This window comes from Pseudorasbora parva, chromosome 23, assembly GCF_024679245.1.
Source record: "Pseudorasbora parva isolate DD20220531a chromosome 23, ASM2467924v1, whole genome shotgun sequence".
Lineage (NCBI taxonomy): Eukaryota > Metazoa > Chordata > Actinopteri > Cypriniformes > Gobionidae > Pseudorasbora > Pseudorasbora parva.
This window is the reverse complement of record NC_090194.1, coordinates 28,140,980-28,163,899: the sequence shown is the minus strand read 5'-3', so window position 1 is coordinate 28,163,899 and position 22,920 is coordinate 28,140,980. Positions and strand designations below refer to the sequence as shown.

The window sequence follows — 22,920 nt, the reverse complement described above, 5'->3', positions numbered from 1 at the left end:
TGTTACACATTTCTGGGTGTTGAAATTCTGCCCATTTTTTTTTCTCTTGTCTACTCTGCTACATGGACACATTCAGTGGCCAAACAGACTTTGTTAACTCATGTACAAAAAACAAGGATGTAACCACATATTCAGGACTGCAGGGGACCAGATTTTCCCTTTCTTTACTGTCACACACACACACACACACACACACACACACACACACACACACACACACACACACACACACACACACACACACACACACACACACACACACACACACACACACACATAATAAAAAAATGCTCTGAAGGGATTACATTTTTGTGATGGCCATAAACCATAGATATTGAGGAGGAAACATCACCTACAATATTAGATTTTCATTTCAGTTTCAAAACTCTATCATTGGAAAACCTTATTTGATTGTTAATATGACTATTATAGATGTCAAAAAATGATTGTGATTCAATACAGATTGCATTTAGGTTGAAATTATGATATTTAACATCCATTTTGGATTGTACAAATAAAGGTATAAATCGGTAAATCGTCATTTGTAACCTAAAATGTGCATTATTTGGTAACTAATTTTGGTTTCAAATCAGCAGTATTATTCATTATAATTGTAATTAGAAATATAATTCAGTGACTGAAAATCACATGGCAATATCTCCAATAAGGTATTAACATGGACTTTTTTATTTATTTATCTTTTTTTTTTTTTTACTTTATTAAAAAATAATTTACAAAAATGACAATTAGCCAAAATTCCAATCTGGATATATATATATATATATATATATATATATATATATATATATATATATATATATATATATATATATATATATATATATATATATATATAAGGGTTATATATATATAAAACCCTTGCCCTGACGCATTACGTATTGAAGAGAGCGGAAGCACAAAGGATAGACTAAAACAAAACACCGGTCACAAATTACAATTCTAAAACAATAATTTTTGAAGGGAAATGTCAGAGGATTTCAATATTAGAGAATTGGAAGTGGTCTATATTTTTATGCCCAGCCCTATGTGTTTGAGCCGCGAGAAGCGTCAAAGCTTACTTTACTTCTACATCGAGTAAGGGGTCACTTTTTGGAATAAGTCAACTTGCGTAGGTCGTCTGCCAGAAGCTAGTTATTTTAGATTTTAAAGTTTTAAAAATTGATATTTTTATTACACAAACACAGCTTCGCTTCAGAAGGCCTTTATTAACCCCCAACAGCCATGTGGAGTCCGTTTATGATGGACTTTTTTGGGATTGGAAATTTTGTCCTCTGCCATTATAAATCTGGAAACAGCCAGGAAATGTTTTAATATATCCGATTGTATTCATCTGAATGAAGAAAGTCACATAGGATGGCTTGAGGGTGAGTGAATCATGGGCTAATTTTCTGTTTTAGGTGAATTATCCATTTAAGGCTCAACAAAAACCGCCTCTACAACTAATTTCTTTCACAAGAACAGAACAAAAGCACCACTGACAGGAAAAATCCCTGTCGCATTTAAGATGGTCACAGTGGAAGGAGCAACCCAGTGGTTTGTGCTAAAGTCATCAAGCTTCTTTACAAAAAAAAAAATCCTGAAAGTCCTCATCAGTGTAAAATATGAAGTGCTTTTTCTGCCAAGTCATCAAAGCAGGAAATAAATACACATTACGGCCACCAGCGCAGGCCCGTCTGTCGGCATATTTCCTGCTGATTGACAATAAGCTGAGCTGATGGAAAATATGAACACTGATCAGCCTTACTTCTCGCTAAACAGTTAGTACAAGCAGATCATCAAAATGTCATTATGCCAAACGACTCCTGGAATTACTGATATGCTGGAGAAAGAGCTACTAGGTTGAGTAGTGCTGTGTGTGTGTGTGTGTGAGCACCCTACAGAGTCTGACTCACACCACACGTTTATGTCTGTTTCTAATACACATTGTGCTTTGCTATTTGGCACAGCTTTAACCTTTCCAATTACTGACTACATAACTAATACAATATTAATAAGTAACAATACGGCAAATGAAACATTGGATAAAAATACCCTTTTACTGCATTTTTTTCCCCTATTAATGGTTTATTTTGAGGTAAATCAACTTACAAATCAAAATAAATTGTACGTAAAACTCCATACACTGTAAAAACACCATTTTTTTTTTTTTTCAGTGTATCAACAAGTTGGTTTAACTTAATTGTATTTTGGGGACAGAGTTGTCCTTAATAAGTGAGCTAAATCTCAAAAATAATAATTCATAAAGTCTAAAAATCTAAAAATAAAAAAGGTTATTTCGCTGAGGACAAAATTAAACAAAACTGTGAATCTTATTTGAAATCTGAAATTAAGATTCTGGGATGTTCTTGAAGTCAATGGATACATCAATAAAGTAAATCATGTAAATAAGTAAATACATAAGCAATCTTAATAATGCAAGTTTTTAATTAGTAGGGTTAGTTTGTACTAAACAAATAAATAACAAAATAAATATATGATATGTCCTCACTTAGTCTAGATAAAAAAATGCTTAAAAATATAACAATCTGTGAAAAAACAATGAATAAATAAAGTCAATCTTGGTTAGTTTTTGTTTGAATTCTAATAATGCAAAACAATATGAAAATGAAAACGCTTTAGGATATAACAACCATAATAATGTAAAACCAACAAGCATATTTTTGCATTACTTTCTTAACATGCACGGCAGAAGCTTTCAAAAACAAAAACAATCAATCTGCATTGTTCTGGAAACATATCAAATGATTTGTAGAACAATATCAGTTTGCTTTGCTTTCAGGACTGTAAACAAGGCCTTGATTTCTTTCCACCACATCACAGTGCAGCTGCAGTCTTAAAAACCCAGGCATACAGTCGAGCAAAACAAATGGATATGCCCACACACTTTTGTCTGTTTGATCTGGACTCAGCTAAAAGCTCTCTTAAAAACCATCTCATGGAAAGCGACAGCTGATTGGCCACTTTGCTCTATGCTGCGCTGTTTACTCGTGTCCATTTGAGTGTATGTCAGAGTTGGCCCCTAGCATCAGTTTACAAAAACAACATCGCACCTACTTTCGGCTACGTCTGTGCAAGGACGCTTATGTTGTTCCAATTACATTTGTGTGTTAATATGCACACGGTCTCGAGAGCTCTTCACCAACACAAGAGCCATTGAAATCAACTCAGCATGATTTTACATGCAAAAACATTTGTTGTTCAATACCAGAAAGCTGAGCTTGAAAAAAGCAGTGTGAATGTTTGTTATTGGGGCTAAATTATAAAAATGGCGTTAACTGCATTAATTGGTTAAATCCCACACTCTTGGAAGAAAAGGTTCTATATCCTTGAAGGGTTCTGTCAGGCGCTTCATATATAGAACCATTTAGTGGTTCCCATCATGGAATCATTTTCTGAATATATTTCTAAATAGTTTTGTTTCAGTTTAAATTTGGATGAATTGAACAGGTTAAAACATACTTTAATCACTGGAGAAAAATAAATAAATAATGTGTTAAACATAAAAATATTATGTCATTTCTGCTTGTATAACGGAGGCCAGCTAGTAAAGAGCTGTGCAGGTGAACCTCACTCCCCGGGCCTCAAGAAGCACATTAGCGACAGGTGCTAGATGCTGTAATCTTTAGGGTACTTGTAACACCCGCCTGGAAATGTTGGTTCGAATCTCACTCTGAATGGTTACCAGTGGAACTGGAGGGATTACATTGGTGCCGTGACCCAGATAGGAGCAAATGTTGAGGCCAGCTACTAAAGAGCTGTGCAAGTAAACCTCACTCCCTTGGCCTCATTCCCCTGTACTAGCAACAGACCCTAGTCTTTAGTGTCCTTGTTGGCGCCTGGCTCCCATGCGCCAAGTCCCACTCAGAGTGGTTGTAAGTAGAACCGAAGAGGTTATATTGGTGCTGTGACCCAGATGGGAGTGAGTATAACGGAGACCAGCTAGTGAAGAGCTGTGCAGGTAAACTTCACTCCCATGGCCTCAAGTGGCGCATTAGTGACAGACACTAGATGCTGCAGTCTTTAGTGTCCTTGATAACGCTTGCCTTCCATGCCGGAAACACTGTTTCAAATCCTGCTTGGAACGGTTAGGAGTAGAACTGGAGAGGTTACATTGGTGCCGCGACCCGGATGGGAGTAATTGTAAGGGAGGCCAGTTAGTAAAGAGCTGTACAAGTTTACCTTCTTTCCCCTGGCCTCAAGAGGCATACTGGTGACAGACGCTAGATGCTACATTCTATAGTGTTGTTGTTAGCGCCTGCCTCCCATGCCAGAAACGCAGGTTCAAATCCCACTCTGAATGGTTAAGAGTAGAACCAAAAGGGTTACATTGGTGCCATGACCCAGATGGGAGTTAGCTAGTAAAGAGCGGTGCATAGTAAACCTCACTCTCCTGGCCTCAAGCGGTGCACAAACGACGGACATTAGATGCTGCTATCTTTAGTGTCCTTGTTAGTGCACCCGCCTCCAATGCTGAAAACGCTTGTTCGACTCCTGCTCGGAATGGTTGTGAGTAGAACCGGAGGGGTTACATTGGTGCCGTGACCCGGATAGGAGTGAGTGTAAAGGAGGCCAGCTAGTGAAGAGCTCTACAGGTAAACCTCAGCTCCCCTGACCCCAAGAGGCACCATGGTGAGATGCTGCGATCAATAGTGTTCTTGTTAGCGCCCGCCTCCCATGCCAGAACCACCAGTTCAAATCCCACTCTGAACAGTTATGAGTAGAACCAGCAAGGTTACATTGGTGCTGTGACCAGGATGAGAGTGAGTGTAATGGAGGCCAGCTAGTAAAGATCTGTACAGGTATACCTCTCTCCACTGTCCTCAAGAGGCACACTAGCAACAGATGCTAGAAGATGCTGTGGTCTATAGTGTCCTTGTTAACGCGCCCGCCTCCCACACCGAAAAAGCTGGTTCGATCCCGCTTGGAGGGTTTTCACTTATATAGAAACTTTTTGGCATAAAGGTTTGTTTATAATTGATTCAAAAACCCATGGGTTCTATATAGAAACCCGTAGAACCTTCTGTTCTAAGCGGTTACAAGCTGCAGCTGCACTGAACACTTGTCCATCGACAATAAAGGAAAAAACATGAAATCTCAAAAGGGATATATAAGAGACCAGGGAATTAATTTATCCTTCCCTTCCAGGCAACATCCCAAACGGCCTCGCAAACAAGCACGCCACGTTTTCTTCTTCTAGTCATTACGGAAATGCTTCCGGGGTCACCTGTACAGGAAGCTCCAAGGCCACTGCGCCAACATATATTTCAGGGGTTTCCATAGAGACCAGTGGAGAACCGGGCTGTGAGCTTAACCAAATCATGAAAGGCTCATTTTGTATGGCTTCTTTTTCTCTCTATCCCCCACACACCCGCAAGAAACATGCTACACTGGCCAGAGAGCGAGCGATGGAGAGAGAACGAGAGAGAGAGAGAGAGAGAGAGAGAGAGAGAGAGAGAGAGAGAGAGAGAGAGAGAGAGAGAGAGAGAGAGAGCTCACTGCACTGACAGCAGCGGCACTGCATCAGAACGCTGATCAATGGAGCCTTAGAGAGACCCACATACACGGCTAGAACGCAGTGGCACAAATGGGACCATATTGATTCAAAGAGAAACACTTAAAATGCTTTTTAGAAATGCTAATTTGAACACAGTTCAGTAGATATGCACCACTCAATTGGCCAAAAAAAAAAAAAAATCCCTCTGAAATGATAATCAATTTCATTGATACACCATTAATTGAGGTTAAACGATTGTGTCCATTTCTGGGTCCATCGCAGCCTTGCGGTAACCTGATAAAGCCTGGGATAAATCATTTGACTAAAATTTAGACTGATATGAGCCAATAAATCGGCCTCACAACATTCAACAACACCCTTTATGCTAAAGCATCGCTGTGTACGCTTTTTGTGTGTACCCTATCAAAATGCATCTCCTGTTCTTGCCATCACCGGTCAGTGTACGTGGAGTGGCCTGGGTCTGATATTAACGCGCCACAGTGTTACTCTGTTAAAACCACCTAAATGGCCCCATTTTCTCCTTGCTTCCTCACCCCCACCCCTCATAATCCCCCTCTCACTCTCTCTCTATTCCTCCACAAACACACCCATCCTGATTTAGCCCAGCAACCAGCACCCACTCACTGTCTCTCCATTTTAAAGCCATCAACACTCGCCTCCTGTCGAGCATTTGCGGTTGAATTTATTTTTTTAGAGGTCAATACGATTCGGACACCCGCATGGAAATATCTTTCGTAGTTCTTATGGTTTTTTTTTTTTTTTTTTTGAATAAATGTTTTGTAAAAAGGTCACAGTGAAAGCATTCAGTAAAGTGCCAATTGAGTGACTGCGAGTTATTTTTTCATTCAATGCCTCAGCGATGCTTCTTGAAACATGGCGGCTGTGTCACTATGCCACAATACAGCACATTTAATTGTATTCTTTCTCTTTTTAGATGCTTTGTGTTTTTTTCTTTTTTTTAAATTAATAAAACATGCCCGATTACTCAAATGTTCGAATTTTTTGTGCGTTTAAAAAAAAAAGCATACCACCAAATCAGTTTTTCAAACGCTTAAAATAAAAAATAACATATGCATTTTATGTAAAATATAATAATGTCATAAATAAAGGGAGGGGGAAAAAAACTAAACAAAACTGTCACATCACATCAGGTTTGGTCCAACAAGGATGTCATATTTTTGACATTGTTGATGCACTTGAGAGCATTTTGATTATTTGCATAATAATGCATGCTTGTTTGTTTAGTTTATGAGTTGTAAAATCTAATAAAGTGACTAATCATAAATCAGACGATTATAATGCTCATTTAGGAGTATGCTGCTGTACTGGTTCCACAGGAATTATTTGCTTTAATTTGCTATATTATAAACTATTAGGGAGAATTTGCATGCATGATATTTATGACAAGCACTAAAATAATTTTTGTCATTTAAAAAAAAAAGAATATACAAACGGAGTTGTGAATTTACAAAAGAGACTAAATCAAATGGACCACAATGCATCGTATTTCAAACGTACTTAAATATTAATTTATTTCCGCGAAGTTACAGCCTGCATAACACACACAAAAAAAAAAAAAAAAAACACACACACACACACACACTACTCACCATTCAAAATGCACTGGAAAAAGATGATGGCCAATATCCACATGCCCCGCTCCTTTCAATCCCCAAACTAAGATTTTTCTTTGCCCACTGCACACTTTTCCTCCAAAAAACGTTGCGCGGGAATATGAATATCTCTAATTAGTAGTTCCAGTGGAAGGGATGCATATGAAGCAGAGCTCTCTCTCGCTCGCGTGCGCTCCCAGGCTGATTGTCTCCGAGCTGAGATCCAGCTGTGGCGCGAGACGGTGAGCGGCGGGCAGGTGCGATGCTGAGTCAGAGCGCGCGCTTACTGAGGGGAACTGCGCACAGGTGTAGTCTCGTACGGGAGGGGAAAAAACAGCGGGAAAGTAAATCCACTTAATTATTAATGATTAAAAATCATGTCGGAAAGTTTACAGAAAAGGGAAAAAAAGAACGAAAAAGAAATGAAAAAGAAAAAGCTCTGAAACTCCAGCGCGTGAAGGGATTGAGATGATGGCTGTTAGCTGTACTCAGAGCAACATCCCTCTTCACCACCTCGCACCGTCCAGCAGTCAGCAAGCACGCGCATCTTCCCCTGCTGCACTGATCACTCCAGAGCTCAGCATCAGCACCAGAGCATCACACAACACAACACCCCCCTCTCCCTCTCTTTCTCTCTCTCTCTCTTACTCTGTCGCTCTCTCTCCTCTGCAGCCTTAAAGGTGCAGGGGTGCTGGTCTTAAAGAGAGAGTCCAAGCACACCAAAAACAACCCTAAGAAATCATGTGATCATCATCACCCACGTGCAAAAAAAAAAAAAAAAATAGGGTCATTTTTATTTCCAAGCTATAAAGGTGTTTTAGTGTGTGACAAGTAGAAAAAAATCGAATTGTCTGGATATTGTATACAAGTTATTAAATACATTAAAATGCAAATGATAATATCCAGACACATTAAAAAAATTATACTTGTTGCTAGAAAATCTAGTGTGTGCCAAGTAGAAAAAATTCTAAGTGTCTGGATATTGCATCAAAGTTATTTAATACATTAAAATGCAAATGATAGTAACTGTTATTTAATCAGTGTGTGTGTGTGTGTGTGTGTGTGTGTGTGTGTGTGTGTGTGTGTGTGTGTGTGTGTGTGTGTGTGTGTGTGTGTGTGTGTGTGTGTGTCAAGATGTCTGAATATTGTAAAAAAAAAAGCCTAAATAAAAGGAAGCCATCTTGTCATGTGACAAGAAAAAAGGAGAATTAACAATATATATCTTTACAGAATTTTTTAACGTTTATTAATAAAAATGCTCATGTTCACGGTGCATTATCTAACATTAACAAATGCCACTTTTGATTTTTTAAAAATGGTTTGTTAAATGTTGAGATGAATGAAACCCACATGGCTGTGGAAAGAACACGAAATGGCATGTGGCAAGTTCTTGAATTTGATTTGACCCGTTAGCAATGTATAAAAATAATAATAATTATGAAAACAAAACAGTGTGGAATGAAGGTAACATTAACATCACAGTTGTGTATGACAACTTTCTCTAAATGATCTTAATTGGAGGACATGAATTCATGTCATTTAATGCGTTTCTGTTAGGATTCAGGACCCCTGAGGGCGTGTGAGGTTTTTTTTCCGTCCCTTAAGCTGGCTTCATTAATCGACCTTGACAAATCAGAGCATTTGCCTCCTGCGCAGTGAGGCGTTGGTGCGACTCATTGCATTTTCATGAAAAACATTAACCTTTAATTAGATTTGAGTAGCCTATGTTCTGTCTAATAATAACACAATAAACTTGATGTTTTTGTACCATTTTTATCTATGCAATTAAAAAACACAAGAAGGTGGTATTTATTATTATTATAATCTAGACAACTAATAATAATCATATTATTTTATATAATATATGATATATATATTGAATTATATATCGTTTTTCATATATACATATTATATTAAAAATAAAGTAATACACAAATGTGATTATTATTAACGACAATTACTGCTGCTACTAATAATATTGTTTTAAGTAGTGTGTGTGTGTGTGTGTGTGTGTGTGTGTGTGTGTGTGTGTGTGTGTGTGTGTGTGTGTGTGTGTGTGTGTCATGCTTAATTAATTTTATTATATTAAAAAAGTATATATATTATTATTATTATTATTATTATTATTATTATTAGCTAGACAAGTACTATATATATACCGATCAGGCATAACATTATGACAGGTGAAGTGAGTAACACTGATTATCTCTTCATCACGGCACTTGTTAGTGGGCGGGCTATATTAGGCAGCAAGTGAACATTTTGTCCTCAAAGTCGATGTGTTAGAAGCAGGAAAAATGGGCAAGTGTAAGGATTTGAGCGAGTTTGACAAGGGCCAAATTGTGATATCTAGACAACTAGGTCAGAGCATCCCCAAAACTGCAGCTCTTGTTGGGTGTTCCCGGTCTGCAGTTGTCAGGATCTATCAGAAGTGGCCCAAGGAAGGAACAGTAGTGAACTGGGGATAGGCACATGGGCGGCCAAGGCTCACTGACGCATGTGGGGAGCGAAGGCTGGCCCGTGTGGTCTGATCAAACAGACGAGCTACTGTAGCTCTAATTATACATATAAAACCAAAAATCATTCAGACACCAGATCCTTTTTTACTAGTGGGTGCAGCGCACTATAGTTCATTTATGTAAGTGAGGATAGCAAAATAAAGTAAACTGTGACATTATACCCAAAAAGTGGACTACCAGTAAAATGGATAATTTGAGACCAAAATTATTCAGACACTTTGACTTGACCATGTTTTGCTGAAGTGTTTTTTTTCTTTAATTGCTAATGCGACCTGTTACACCACAGACTGAACTAAATGAAGCTTTGCTTGGTCATTGGTTGACCTAAATTGTGTACTTAAATTTAACAGCTGACAGCTGATTGGTTGATTGTAATCCATTATATATCCTTCTATCAAAGTTATCTGACATTATCAAGATTAATTTGTTCTGACACAGTTTAACTCTGAGTTCTTGTCATATTTTATTGCCATTTTCTAAACTATAGAGAATAAACTGTGACAATGTGAGAAAATGTTGAAGGTGTCTAGATACATTTTTGTTTGACTATATATATATATATATATATGAGTAGTCAAAGGTGAAGTGAATGTCATTGATCATCTCCTACCAAAATCACATATTAAGGTCTGGGTATGTTAGATGGTAAGCAAACAATCAGTTCTCATTATCAATGTGTTGGATGTTGGATCCTTAACAATCTGAGCAACTTTGTCATGGGCCAAATTGTTATAGCAAAGCGACTGGGTCAGAGTATCTCTGAAGCGGCAAGGCTTGTGGGTTGCTCTCAGTCTGCAGTGGTGAGAACTTACCAACAGGGGTCTGAGGAGGGACAAACCACAAACCGGTGACAGGGTGTTGGGCGGCCAAGGCTCATTGATGCACGAGAGCAACGAAGGTTATCCCGTCTGGTCTGAGCCCACAGAAGGTCAACTGTGCCACAAGTCACATCAAATTTTAATATTGGTTATGAGAGAAGTGTGTCACAAATCAACCTGCATCACACTCTACTGAGCATGGGGCTGTGCAGCCACAGACCAATCAAAGTGCCCATGATGACCGCTGTCCAGTCGAAAGCACCTACAATGGGCACGCGAGCGTCAGAACTGAACCTTGAAGGAGTAGAAGAAGGTCACCTGATCCAATGAGTCCCAATTTCTTTTACGTGTGTACGCAGGCGCCGGTTTCCTGTGAAAGTGATGGCACTAGGATGCAATGAGGGACGATGGGCGCACACACACACACATATATACACAGCACGTGTATATACAGTCAAACGCGGCTAAAGCCGTTTCGAAAGATCGCTGTTCGTCAGCTTCTTTGTTTACAAGAAGCACGCGGAACCTCCGCAACTCTGCCGTCCAATGTTAAGCCCTCCCATTCGACTCTATACACAATGTGATTGGTCTGACCAGAGTTAGTTTTTTCAAGCTTATAAGTCTTTTGACAGTTGCTAGACGACACTCGCTGCAAAAAGATTTGCTGCTGCTAAGGTGCGTCTAGATTTCTAGGCTAACAAGAACTCAGAGTTAAACTGTGTCAGAACAAATTAATATTGATAATGTCAGATAACTTTGATAGAAAGGTATATAACGGATTTGATCAACCAGCTGTCAGCTGTTAAATTTAAGTACACAATTAGATAATACCAATTTAGTTCAACCAATGACCAAGCAAAGCTTCATTTAGTTCAGTCTGTGGTGTAAAAAGTCGCATTAGCAATTGAAGAAAAAAACATGGTCAGGTCAAAGTGTCCGATTAATTTTGGGACCAAATGTGTATAAATTTAACTGGTAGTCCACATTATGAAGAATTGTTGGGTATAATATAGTATAGTTAACTTTATTTTGCTATCCTCACTTGCATAAATTAACCATAGTGTCCTGCATCCACTAGTAAAAAAATATATATAGTGTCTGAATATACAGTTCATATGATTTCTTTGATATATAATTGTATTATTATATCTAATTTAATATACATTTAATTTATTTCAGAAATACTTTATTCTAAATGGTAAAATTGTTTTTGTATAATGACCATTAAACCATAAATCAACCATTGTTGATTGTTGTTAGTTTTGCATCCGTCTTAACATATGCTCTCTTTCTTCTTTAATTATAATAACATTACAAAAGCGTTTCTATATTTCTTTAACTGGTGATCTTCTCCACAGAGTGATTTGTAGACAATTTGCTCCTTTTCTCGTCTGTACAGGCTCTGCCTGTGGTTTTCAGATTCAGCACAGATCTTTGAATGCTGCAGAATACAGGAGCTGTCACTCGTCACTGCCAAAACCACAGCACATCATTAGACTCAGCCACCGCGACACGACTAACCCTCCGCTCCTGTCTGCTGTTCCTGAGCTCTGCGCGCTCGTTTATCCTGATACATTTACTGAAATCCCCTCGACAGACGCAACTTCCTAGAAAGTGTGCTGTTATGATTAACTCAACAGGCGGCATGAAATACAAATTCCGCTGGCAAATAAAGCCAGTCGAGATGGTTCAATCTCTTCTCAAATAGCCCTGCGATTTTTAAGGCGTCCTTATTGTTCCCGTTTACAGTGTCCGGTAGTGTTTTTTCCACGGCTGCCTGCTGTCTTCACGTGAGCTGCACAAGTCATTACATTCCCCTCGGATCTTCCTATCCCCCCACCCGCCGCCCAGCACAACCTCTGCACCATTTACCGAATTAGAGATTTTTTCACTTTAGGTGGCATTTTTGTCTTATCTTGTTTCTTAAGACATGTCGATATCATTTATCTATTTATTTTACACATCAATGACTAGACTTGTGCTCTACCTTAAAGAGCAACACATTCATTCTGATTCTCTCCATGCATGAGCCGCTTCACTGCAGCATAACCGAGCTCCCGCATGCATGTTGTGCACTGTAAGCTTGTCTAAAGCAGCCATTGATTCACAGAGCATCCGCTCAGACCAGACAGGCTTTTGTCACGAGACGCAAACAGAGAAAAAGCAATGGTTTCGTGTGCTTTTGTAGCCAACAACAATGTCGGCGCTCGGTTTGCACAGCCCACGCGAGACAGCCACAGTTCGTACGGCGGGTTTAGCCGAGGGGAGTCGCGTTGGCTGCTATCACAGAGAGGATATGGGAGGCTCTCGCTGTTCTTTCTCAGGGGGCGAGTCATGTGCACCAGGCGCGCCGAGGATGTTGTGTCCATGGATAGGCGTTGCCCATGGACACGTCTCCTGCGGTTTGCTCTCTCGGAGTGACTCTAGCCTAGAGGATGGGAGAGAACCTCAGGGAATGGATAAAACAGAACAGCTAATTATGAGCAGGGCAGCGGTCAGGAGGGATATGGGATGATGTTTGCATGTGTTTTTTTTTTTGCGAAAGAATAAATAAATAAAATAAAATAATAGAATAAAGTAGAAAACAGCCCAGGAAACATTTTCAGGATTCTCAAATTTTCTGAGGGATGATTTCCGCATGCGTTTTAGTTTCGTAAACTATTTATGCATTAAAAGGTGTCCTTAAATATGCAAGTTCCTCTTTTCCTATAGATTGCAAATCATCAATAAATGAAATACACTGTTTAATATTTTCTGGCTATCAGAAATCATAGGAATACATCTATAAATCTATATTCTACAATATTTGCTATATATTATCAATGACAATGTATAGTTCTATATAAATTACATTTAATAAAAAAAATTAAAAATAAAATATTATTTTATAGAATAAATTAGAAAATAGTCTAGAAAATATTTCAGGATTTGGGACGATGTTTGCATGTGTAGAATAGAATAGAATAGAATAGAATAGAATAGAATAGAATAGAATAGAATAGAATAGAATAGAATAGAATAGAATAGAATAGAATAGAATAGAATGGAATGGAATGGAATGGAATGGAATGGAATGGAATGGAATGGAATAGGACAGGACAGGACAGGACAGGACAGGACAGGACAGGACAGGACAGGACAGGACAGGACAGGACAGGACAGGACAGGACAGAATAAAACAGAACAGAACAGAATTTTTAAAATGTGTTTCTATTCTAAAGTAGACAATAGCCAGGAGAGATTTCAGGATTCTCATGGATTTAAAATGATGCTTGCATCTGTTTAGAACAGAATATATATTTTTAAACATAATAAAGTATACTCTTAGAAGAAAAGGTTCTATAAGCGCTATGTATTTGGAACCCCTAAAAGGTTCAATATAGAAGTATAGTTGAGTAAACTCCAAAGACCCTTTTATGCTAAAAAGGTTCTATAATGACAAGAAAGAACACTTTTGACATTTAAAAAGGGTTCTATATAGAACACTGCAAAAATATGCATTTCTTATTTAGTATTTTTGTCTTGTTTCTAGTCTAAAAATCAAACAATTTTTACATTAAGAAACAATTACTAGAAAAGTAAAAAAAAATCATATTCTTTTTTGGGGGGAAAATAACTCAAAATGAAGAGTTTTTGCTTAAAATAAGCAAAATAATGTTGTTTTAAGATTATTTTACTTAGCCCACTGGCTTATTTTTCCCCAAAATAAGACAATTACTTTTGCTTGTCTAGTAAATACTTCTTGTTTTAAGAATTTTTAGATGTTTGGACTAGAAACAAGACAAAAATACTAACTAAGAAAAGCTTTTTTTGCAGTGAACCTTTTAGGGGTTCCACCGATAGAACCATTTAAGGTTCTATATAGAACCTTTTCTTCTAAGAGTGACAATAGTCCAGGACACATTTCAGGATTCTCAGGGATTTGGGATGATGCTTGCATGTTTAGAATAGTATATAATACATTTTTTATTTTTATTCTATTCTGTTCTTAAGTATTAAACCAGCCAGGAATTATTCCAGGATTCTCAGCAATTTGGGACAATGTTTGTGTGCGTTAGAATATAATATAATTGTTTTAAACATAATAAAGTAGACTTTAGTCCAGGAATTGTTTTTATTCTATTCTATTCTAAAGTAGAAAACAGTAATTTGAGAGGATGTTTGCATCTGTTTAGAATATAATAGAATAGAATAGAATAGAATAGAATAGAATAGAATAGAATAGAATAGAATAGAATAGAATAGAATAGAATAGAATAGAATAGAATAGGATAGAATATTTAAATGTTTGCATGTGTTTTATGCCTTAAAAACATGCTCTTTAACAGTTGCTATTTTGAGCCTGTTGTAGAGTAAGAATAATAAACCTCCTGATGTGATCCTATTTGTAGGCAACGGTTCAGAATGATGCTTTTGGACAGCATTTTTTTCTGTTTTAATACAATAAGTGTTTCCCATAAATTTGTATTTTCAGCACATCTCTTGCTCTCTTTCACTAGTTTTTTTTTTTTTTTTTTTTTTTTTTTTTGTCGACGTGGTTGATACCCATTACAGTTATGAATAGTCACCGTGTCTGGATGGTCCCTGGAGCTCTGGCTATATTCTGCCCTAACAAGCATTTCTGTGCCGGAGCATCAGCACCGGAGCTGCCGCTCTTGCAGCTGTTTCAGCTGTTGGGCTGGAGAATCCCTTACAAAAGCACACATGCCTGCAGCTCTCCCTGGACTCTTCTCACATGCTGCTTTATTTCATCTAGAATGTGGCTTACAATAAATGACAGAATCCTACCGGATGTCCGGATGTTCCTCCGCATGTAGAATGGATGTTATCTGTGACAATAGAGAAAGAAAGAACAAAAGAAGTTAGAATCCAATCAACCACTAATGTAAAAAATCTTTATAGTTGGAAAATTGAGAGATAAAAACATTTATCTATAGTCATACTATACAAGTATTTTAAAATATATAAGAAAAACTATACTTTTTAGGGAACAATGTTATTTAATCTAATTGTCACATATTCTGTGTATAAAAACATACTCTAAATTATAATTTAATGCAATACATTTTAGTCAACATGGATCTCTTAAATGTTTTAATATTTCCTGACAGTCAGAATATTCTATAATATTTTACAATATATATTTTTTGTAGAATATCAATATTATTCTAAAGTTTTACATAAATTCAACTGAACAAAATTATTAAATGTTTTATTAAAACATTCATAAAATTATTTATTATTTATAAATTAGATCAGGAAACATTCTGTTACACTTTTTTCCCAATGTGATGGACAATTTACTATATATATTCTACTGTTCTATGCTAATAAAAACGATTACAAATGAAATGAAATGAAATTAAGGCATATTTTTAAATAAAGCAGAAAATGCTCAAACATTTGAGGGTTCTCAGTTACACTTTTAGGGAATATTTTTGTGTCAGACATATTTTAATAAGATGTTTTTGAATAAAGAACTGTAGAAATCATGCTCAGATGACTGTAAATGGTGGCCACAGTCTGTACTTTTGTATGTTATGTGCTATTAAGCAATATTATCTGTGTCAGCAGCTTTCAGACACCAGAATATGATCAAACGAAGAATATACAAAATGATTTCTCTTTCGCTCTCTTGTCTGAAATGCTTAAGATGTGAGGCGTGTTTGACTTCATTAATACCAGCAGCCGGGTGCTCATGTGAATGAGCTCGTTTTACAGGAGAGGTCTTGCCTAATAAGGTAACTCCCATGAATCACTGGAAGTTAAATGAAACGGCGAATTTCTCCCACACAGGAGAATAAGCGCTTGATTGGGCTGAACAGTCTTAATGACCTGCTGTTGGGAATCCATGTATTGATCATATATATTGAATGCTCTAACGGCTCAATGCAGCAGCGTCTTCATTCAGATCTCATCCTCTCACAAGCACGTCCATTGCAGCCCGGAATAAAACCACTTTCATCTGTAAAACGCATCTTCTTTGATCTCTGTTCAAAGGAAAATGTACCTAGGTCTGTTGTTTTGCCTGTTTATAATAATTTGTATGATTATTTTGAGTGTGTTTTCTGTGTATTAATAAAGAACTGCTGACCCTTTGCTTTATTCTGATTATAACACTGTAACCCCACCCTGCCTCATTGGCCACTGACCGCCACCCGCCTGCCGGCCTGCTATTGGCTCTCCACACCGATCCACACCCAGCAGGACTCTTCAGGCGCAATGCAATAAAACAGGGCACTGTAGGAGAGAAAGAGAGAGAGAGAGAGAGAGAGAGAGAGAGAGAGAGAGAGAGAGAGAGAGAGAGAGAGAGAGAGAGAGAGAGAGAGAGAGAGAGAGAGAGAGAGAGAGAGAGAGAGAGAGAGAATGAAAGAAGCCATTGAATGAAAGAGGCATTAAAAAGCATCATAATAGTACCTTTGATACGTCATTGCAGCTACAATTTCATTTTGTGACAAGCTCCATGTTTACATTACTGTTTCAAATGCAAAAACATTAAGCAAATAGAAACAATGAAATATATAATAATAATAATAATAATAATAATAATAATAATAATAATAATAATAAGACAGCACTCAGGTAAAGGTAGTAAACAACCTGAATATCTTAATTTGTGAATTCAAATAAATATTTTCCTCACTATATATATATATATATATATATATATAGTGAGGAAAATATTTATTTGAACACCTTGCTATTTTGCAAATTCTCCCATTTAGAAATCATGGAGGGGTCTGAAATTCTCACACTGTGTGTGTATATATATATATATATATATATATATATATATATATATATATATATATATATATATATATACATATATATATATATATATATATATATATATATATATATATATATATATATATATATATATATATATATATATATATATATATATATATATATATATATATACATATATATATATATACATATATATATATATACATATATATATATATATATATATATATATATATATATATATATATATATATATATATATATATATATACATATATATATATATATATATATATATATACATATATATATATATATATATATATATATATATACATATATATATATATATATATATATATATATAAATATATATATACATATATATACATATATATATATATATACATATATACATATATATATATATATATATATATATATATATATATATATATATATATATATATATATATATATATATTTTTTTTTTTTTTTTTTTTTTTTTTTTATTAATCCAGAAAACACAATATGATTTTTTAACTATTTATTTGTATGATACAGCTGCAAATAAGCATTTGAACACATGTTTATCAGCTAGAATTCTGACCCTCAAAGACCTGTTAGTCTGCCTTTAAAATGTCCACCTCCACTCCATTTATTGTCCTAAAACAGATGCACCTGCATAAAGACACCTGTCCATCCCATACAATCAGTAAGAATCCAACTACTAACATGGCCAAGACCAAAGAGCTGTCCAAAGACACTAGAGACAAAATTGTACACCTCCACAAGGCTGGAAAGGGCTACAGAGAAATTGCCAAGCAGCTTGGTAAAAAAAAAAAAATAGGTCCACTGTTGGAGCAATCATTAGAAAATGAAAGAAGTTAAACATGTAAAGTTAAACAGTTAAACATGACTGCCATTCTCCCTCGGACTGGGGCTCCATGCAAGATCTCACCTCGTGGGGTCTCAGTGATCCTTAGAAAGGTGAGAAATCATCCCAGAACTGCACAGGAGGAGCTGGTCAATGACCTGAAAAGAGCTGGGACTACCGTTTCCAAGGTTATTGTTGGTAATACACTAAGACATCATGGTTTGAAATCATGCATGGCACGGAAGGTTCCCCTGCTTAAACCAGCAGATGTCCAGGCCCATCTTAAGTTTGCCAGTGACAATTTGGATGATCCAGAGGAGTCATAGGAGAAGGTAATGTGGTCAGATGAGACCAAAATAGAACTTTTTGGTCATAATTCCACTAAACGTGTTTGGAGGAAGAAGAATGATGAGTACCATCCCAAGAACACCATCCCTACTGTGAAGCATGGGGGTGGTAGCATCATGCTTTGGGGGTGTTTTTCTGCAAATGGGACAGGGCGACTGGACTGTACTAAGGAGAGGATGACCGGGGCCATGTATTGCAAGCTTTTGGGGAACAACCTCTTTCCCTCAGTTAGAGCATTGAAGATGGGTCGAGGCTGGGTCTTCCAACATGACAATGACCCGAAGCACAAATCCAGGATAACCAAGGAGTGGCTCCTTGAGTGGCTAACCAAGGAGCGGAACCTTGATATGTAAGAAGCATATCAAGGTTCTGGGGTGGCCTAGCCAGTCTCCAGACCAGCCAGAAACCTGACTGATCTAGAGAAGATCTGTGTTGAGGAGTGGACCAAAACCCCTCGTGCAGTGTGTGCAAATCTGGTGGAAAAACTACAGGAAATGTTTGACCTCTGTAATTGCAAACAAAGGCTACTGTACAAAATATCAACATTGATTTTCTCAGGTGTTCAAATACTTATTTGCAGCTGTATCATACAAATAAATAGTTAAAAAATCATACATTGTAATTTCTGGCTTGTTTTTTTGTAGATTATGTCTCTCACAGTGGACATGCACCTACGATGACAATTTCAGACCCCTCCATGATTTCTGAGTGGGAGAACTTGCAAAATAGCAGGTTGTTCAAATACTTATTTTCCTCACTGTATACCTAAAGGATTATTAGGAACACCATACTAATACTGTGTTTGACCCCCTTTTCGCCTTCAGAACTGCCTTAATTCTATGTGGCATTGATTCAACAAGGTGCTGAAAGCATTCTTTAGAAAAGTTGGCCCATATTGATAGGATAGCATCTTGCAGTTGGTGGAGAATTGTGAGATGCACATCCAGAGCACGAAGCTCCCGTTCCACCACATCCCAAAGATGCTCTATTGGGTTGAGATCTGGTGATTGTGGGGGCCATTTTAGTACAGTGAACTCATTGTCATGTTCAAGAAACCAATTTGCAATGATTAGAGCTTTGTGACATGGTGCATTATCCTGCTGGAAGTAGCCATCAGAGGATGGGTACATGGTTGTCATAAAGGGATGGACATGGTCAGAAACCATGCTCAGGTAGGCCGTGGCATTTAAACGATGGCCAATTGGTATTTAGGGGCCTAAAGTGCGCCAAGAAAAAATCCCCCACACCATTATACCACCACCACCAGCCTGTACAGTGGTAACAAGGCATGATGGATCCATGTTCTCATTCTGTTTACGCCAGATTCTGACTCTACCATCTGAATGTCTCAACAGAATTCGAGACTCATCACATCAGGCAACATTTTTCCAGACTTCAACCGTCCAATTTTGGTGAGCTTGTGCAAATTATATCCTCTTTTTCCTATTTTTAGTGAAGATGAGTGGTACCCAGTGGGGTCTTCTGCTGTTGTAGCCCATCCGCCTCAAGGTTGTGCGTGTTGTGGCTTCACAAATGCTTTGCTGCATACCTCGGTTTTAACGAGTGGTTATTTCAGTCAAACTGGACTGCCGCATACTGGATGTTTTTCCCTTTTCACACCATTCTTTGTAAACCCTAGAAATGGCTGTGCATGAAAATCCCAGTAACTGAGCAGATTGTGAAATGCTCAGACCAGCCCGTCTGGCACCAACAACCATGCCATGCTCAAAATTGCTTAAATCACCTTTCTTTCCCATTCTGACATTCAGTTTGGAGTTCAGGAGATTGTCTTGACCAGGACCACACCCCTAAATGCATTGAAACAACTACCATGTGATTGGATGATTAGATAATTGCATTAATGAGAAATCGAACAGGTATTCCTAATAATCCTTTAGGTGAGTTTATATATATAACTGTTTGTAACGTTGGTGTTACTGGAAAGAGCATACTTGAAATGAAATCTTAGACATATGATGAGGAAACGACAAGATAAAGATCACATTCTATCTTGCATCTGACTTATGCAAAATATATGAACAACTAATAAATGTTTGTATTCATAATACTTAAAGCCTCAACAGATCAACGACATTTTGGACACTTTCTTTTATCGTGTCCTTGTTTTAGTGTAACTAAACATTTATCAACATCAGTACTTATATATAATTCATTCATTATATAATTAGTTGCATATAATTGTTTATAATGTACTATTACATTCAGTAAGTACATGTAACATATGTAATAAGGATACTATAAAATTAAGTGTTATCAGAATTTCTGCCTGAGAATACTATTACACACAACACGTAATATGTTAGAGAAATTCCATTTATTAGACTGGTTCAGGAAAAAATTACCAAAAAAGGATTCTGTTGTGATGTCCACCATCCCTTAATTATTTGTGAGGTTCTACTGAATTTTTGAGCAGGAGACAGATCCACACAGGACTGAGCTCATAGGCAGCTGCTGTCGGGCTTGACGCTGCACAGTAATCAAAGCCTGATTGTTACTCTCACAGCCGTACAACACATCTGAGTCAACTTCTGACAAAACCCTCACACAGGCTTGCAGTGTTGCTTAGTAACGAAAGCACATGGCTGACCTTATATGTGTGGTCATAAAAATGTATGAAGTTCTTTTATTTATTTATTTCTCTATTTTGTTTCATTTTCTCCAGCTGTGTATCACCAGAGGCAGAATCGCTGTGTGCACATCATTATTGATTATAAATATACATATTCATTACTGAATATAAATATTGCATTTCTTTACATTTCATTTTAAAACAAACATAATATACATTATTTTTTTATATTATATTATGTATATGTAATAATCATGTCAATCGATTAAAAAAAATGAACGAATCAATCGTACGTTTTTCTACAATTAATTACAACAAACATTAAAGTTATGATAATTTCACAGGTAATCTCCAAATTACTGGAACTCAGCCACTGAATAGTAGACCACATAAAATCACAGAGTGGGGGCAGCGTATGCTGAGGCGCACAGTGTGCAGAAGTCTCCACTTTTCTGCAGAGTCACAGACCTCCAAACTTCGTGTAGCCTTCAGATTAGCTGAAGAACAGCGTTTGGCGGTTGTCAGGAGAACAGTACTTGCATGACTGCAATGTGCCAAGTGTAAAGTTTGGTGGAGGGGGTTGGTTTTCAGGGGTTGGACTTGGCCCCTTAGTTCCAGTGAAAGGAACTTTTAATGCTTCATCATACATTTTGGACAATTTCATGCTTCAAAATTTGTGGGAATAGTTTGGGGATGGCCCCTTCCTGTTCCAACAGGACTGCATACCAGTGCAAAAAGCTAGATTCATAAAGACATGGGTGAGCAAGTTTGGTGTGGAGAAACTTGACTGACCTGCACAGAGTCCTGACCTCAACCCCATAGAACACTTTTGGGATGAATTAGAGCGGAGACTGCAAACCTTATTGTCCAACATCAGTGCCTGATCTCACAAATACGCTTCTAGTAGAATGGTAAAAAAATCCCATAAACACACTTAAACCTTGTGGAAAGCCTTCCCAGAAGAGTTGATGATGTTATAGCTAGACGTCCCAAAACGTTTGGCAATATAGTGTATTTGTAAAATCAATCTCAAAGCTTTCTCCTATTTTAGCTGTGTTTTGTGTGTTTTTAACTGAATTCACACTGAAAACCAATGCTGCTGCTCAGTCTGTTTGCCACTCAGTGGGCATAACCGCAGTCACTCTATTAGGCCCCGATCACACAAAACGTGTTTTTCAGGTTCGAAAACGCGAGGCGCACTGCACTCCCTTTTTTGGTTGGCGTTGGAAAAGAGCAATGCGCTGTTTTTTTTATGTTTCTAGGCAACCCCCGAATCACCTGTACTGTCAGTCAAATCAATGTAACGGTCAACACAATGGAAGGCCCGCCTCTCCATTCATTCGATTGGAGTAATAATGATGGTGTTGACTTGTATTGTTCTAGAGGGGAAGAATTCAAAAAGTAATCTTTTAGCGGGAATTAGTTACTTTTGGTTTCAGTGAAGGATCCTACGTGTTGTAGGCAGCAGTTAAAGGCTGGAAAAAATCTATGGAGAGATTGCAAATTGCAGTACACACACACACCACACACAGTTGGTTTGGTGGGCGTGTTCCTTTTCTGGTGAGAGTAGAAACAGGCTGCACACAAAACCTGTTATTCTGCCGCGGTCGATCCCTGGGTGCTTCAGCACTAAAAGAGCAAATTTTCCTCACAAAAAGAGCTACACGGGTGACTTGCCGTCCTTTTCAGGATGTCTTTCCACCTGTGCGTTTCTGGATGCAGTCATTCCCTGTCGCCCGCTGACAGTCACAAGCGCTGTATCACGTGCCTGGGCTTAGAGCACAATGAGGCGCCGTTTGTGGATAGCTCATGTTATCACTGCGGGAACATGACTATCTCGGCGCTTAGGTCGAGACTCGCCTA

At 37.5% G+C, this 22,920-nt stretch overlaps 1 protein-coding gene across 5 annotated transcripts in view; it reads right to left on the bottom strand.

Moving 5' to 3' along the window:
• Window positions 1-22,920, bottom strand: part of dscama (Down syndrome cell adhesion molecule a) — a 140,922-nt gene that overhangs the window by 109,649 nt on the left and 8,353 nt on the right. The window contains exons 2-3 of one of the 5 annotated variants that reach the window (XM_067432777.1): window positions 16,581-16,726; window positions 15,275-15,315 (exon numbers count right to left, since the gene is read on the bottom strand). In XM_067432777.1, the coding sequence (XP_067288878.1) occupies window positions 15,275-15,299 (25 nt within the window). In that variant the 5' untranslated portion in view covers window positions 15,300-15,315; window positions 16,581-16,726. Of the gene's footprint in view, window positions 1-7,146; window positions 7,858-15,274; window positions 15,316-16,580; window positions 16,727-22,920 lie in introns of those variants that run through there. The other 4 variants (XM_067432776.1, XM_067432778.1, XM_067432779.1 and 1 more) reach the window with 4 other exon arrangements.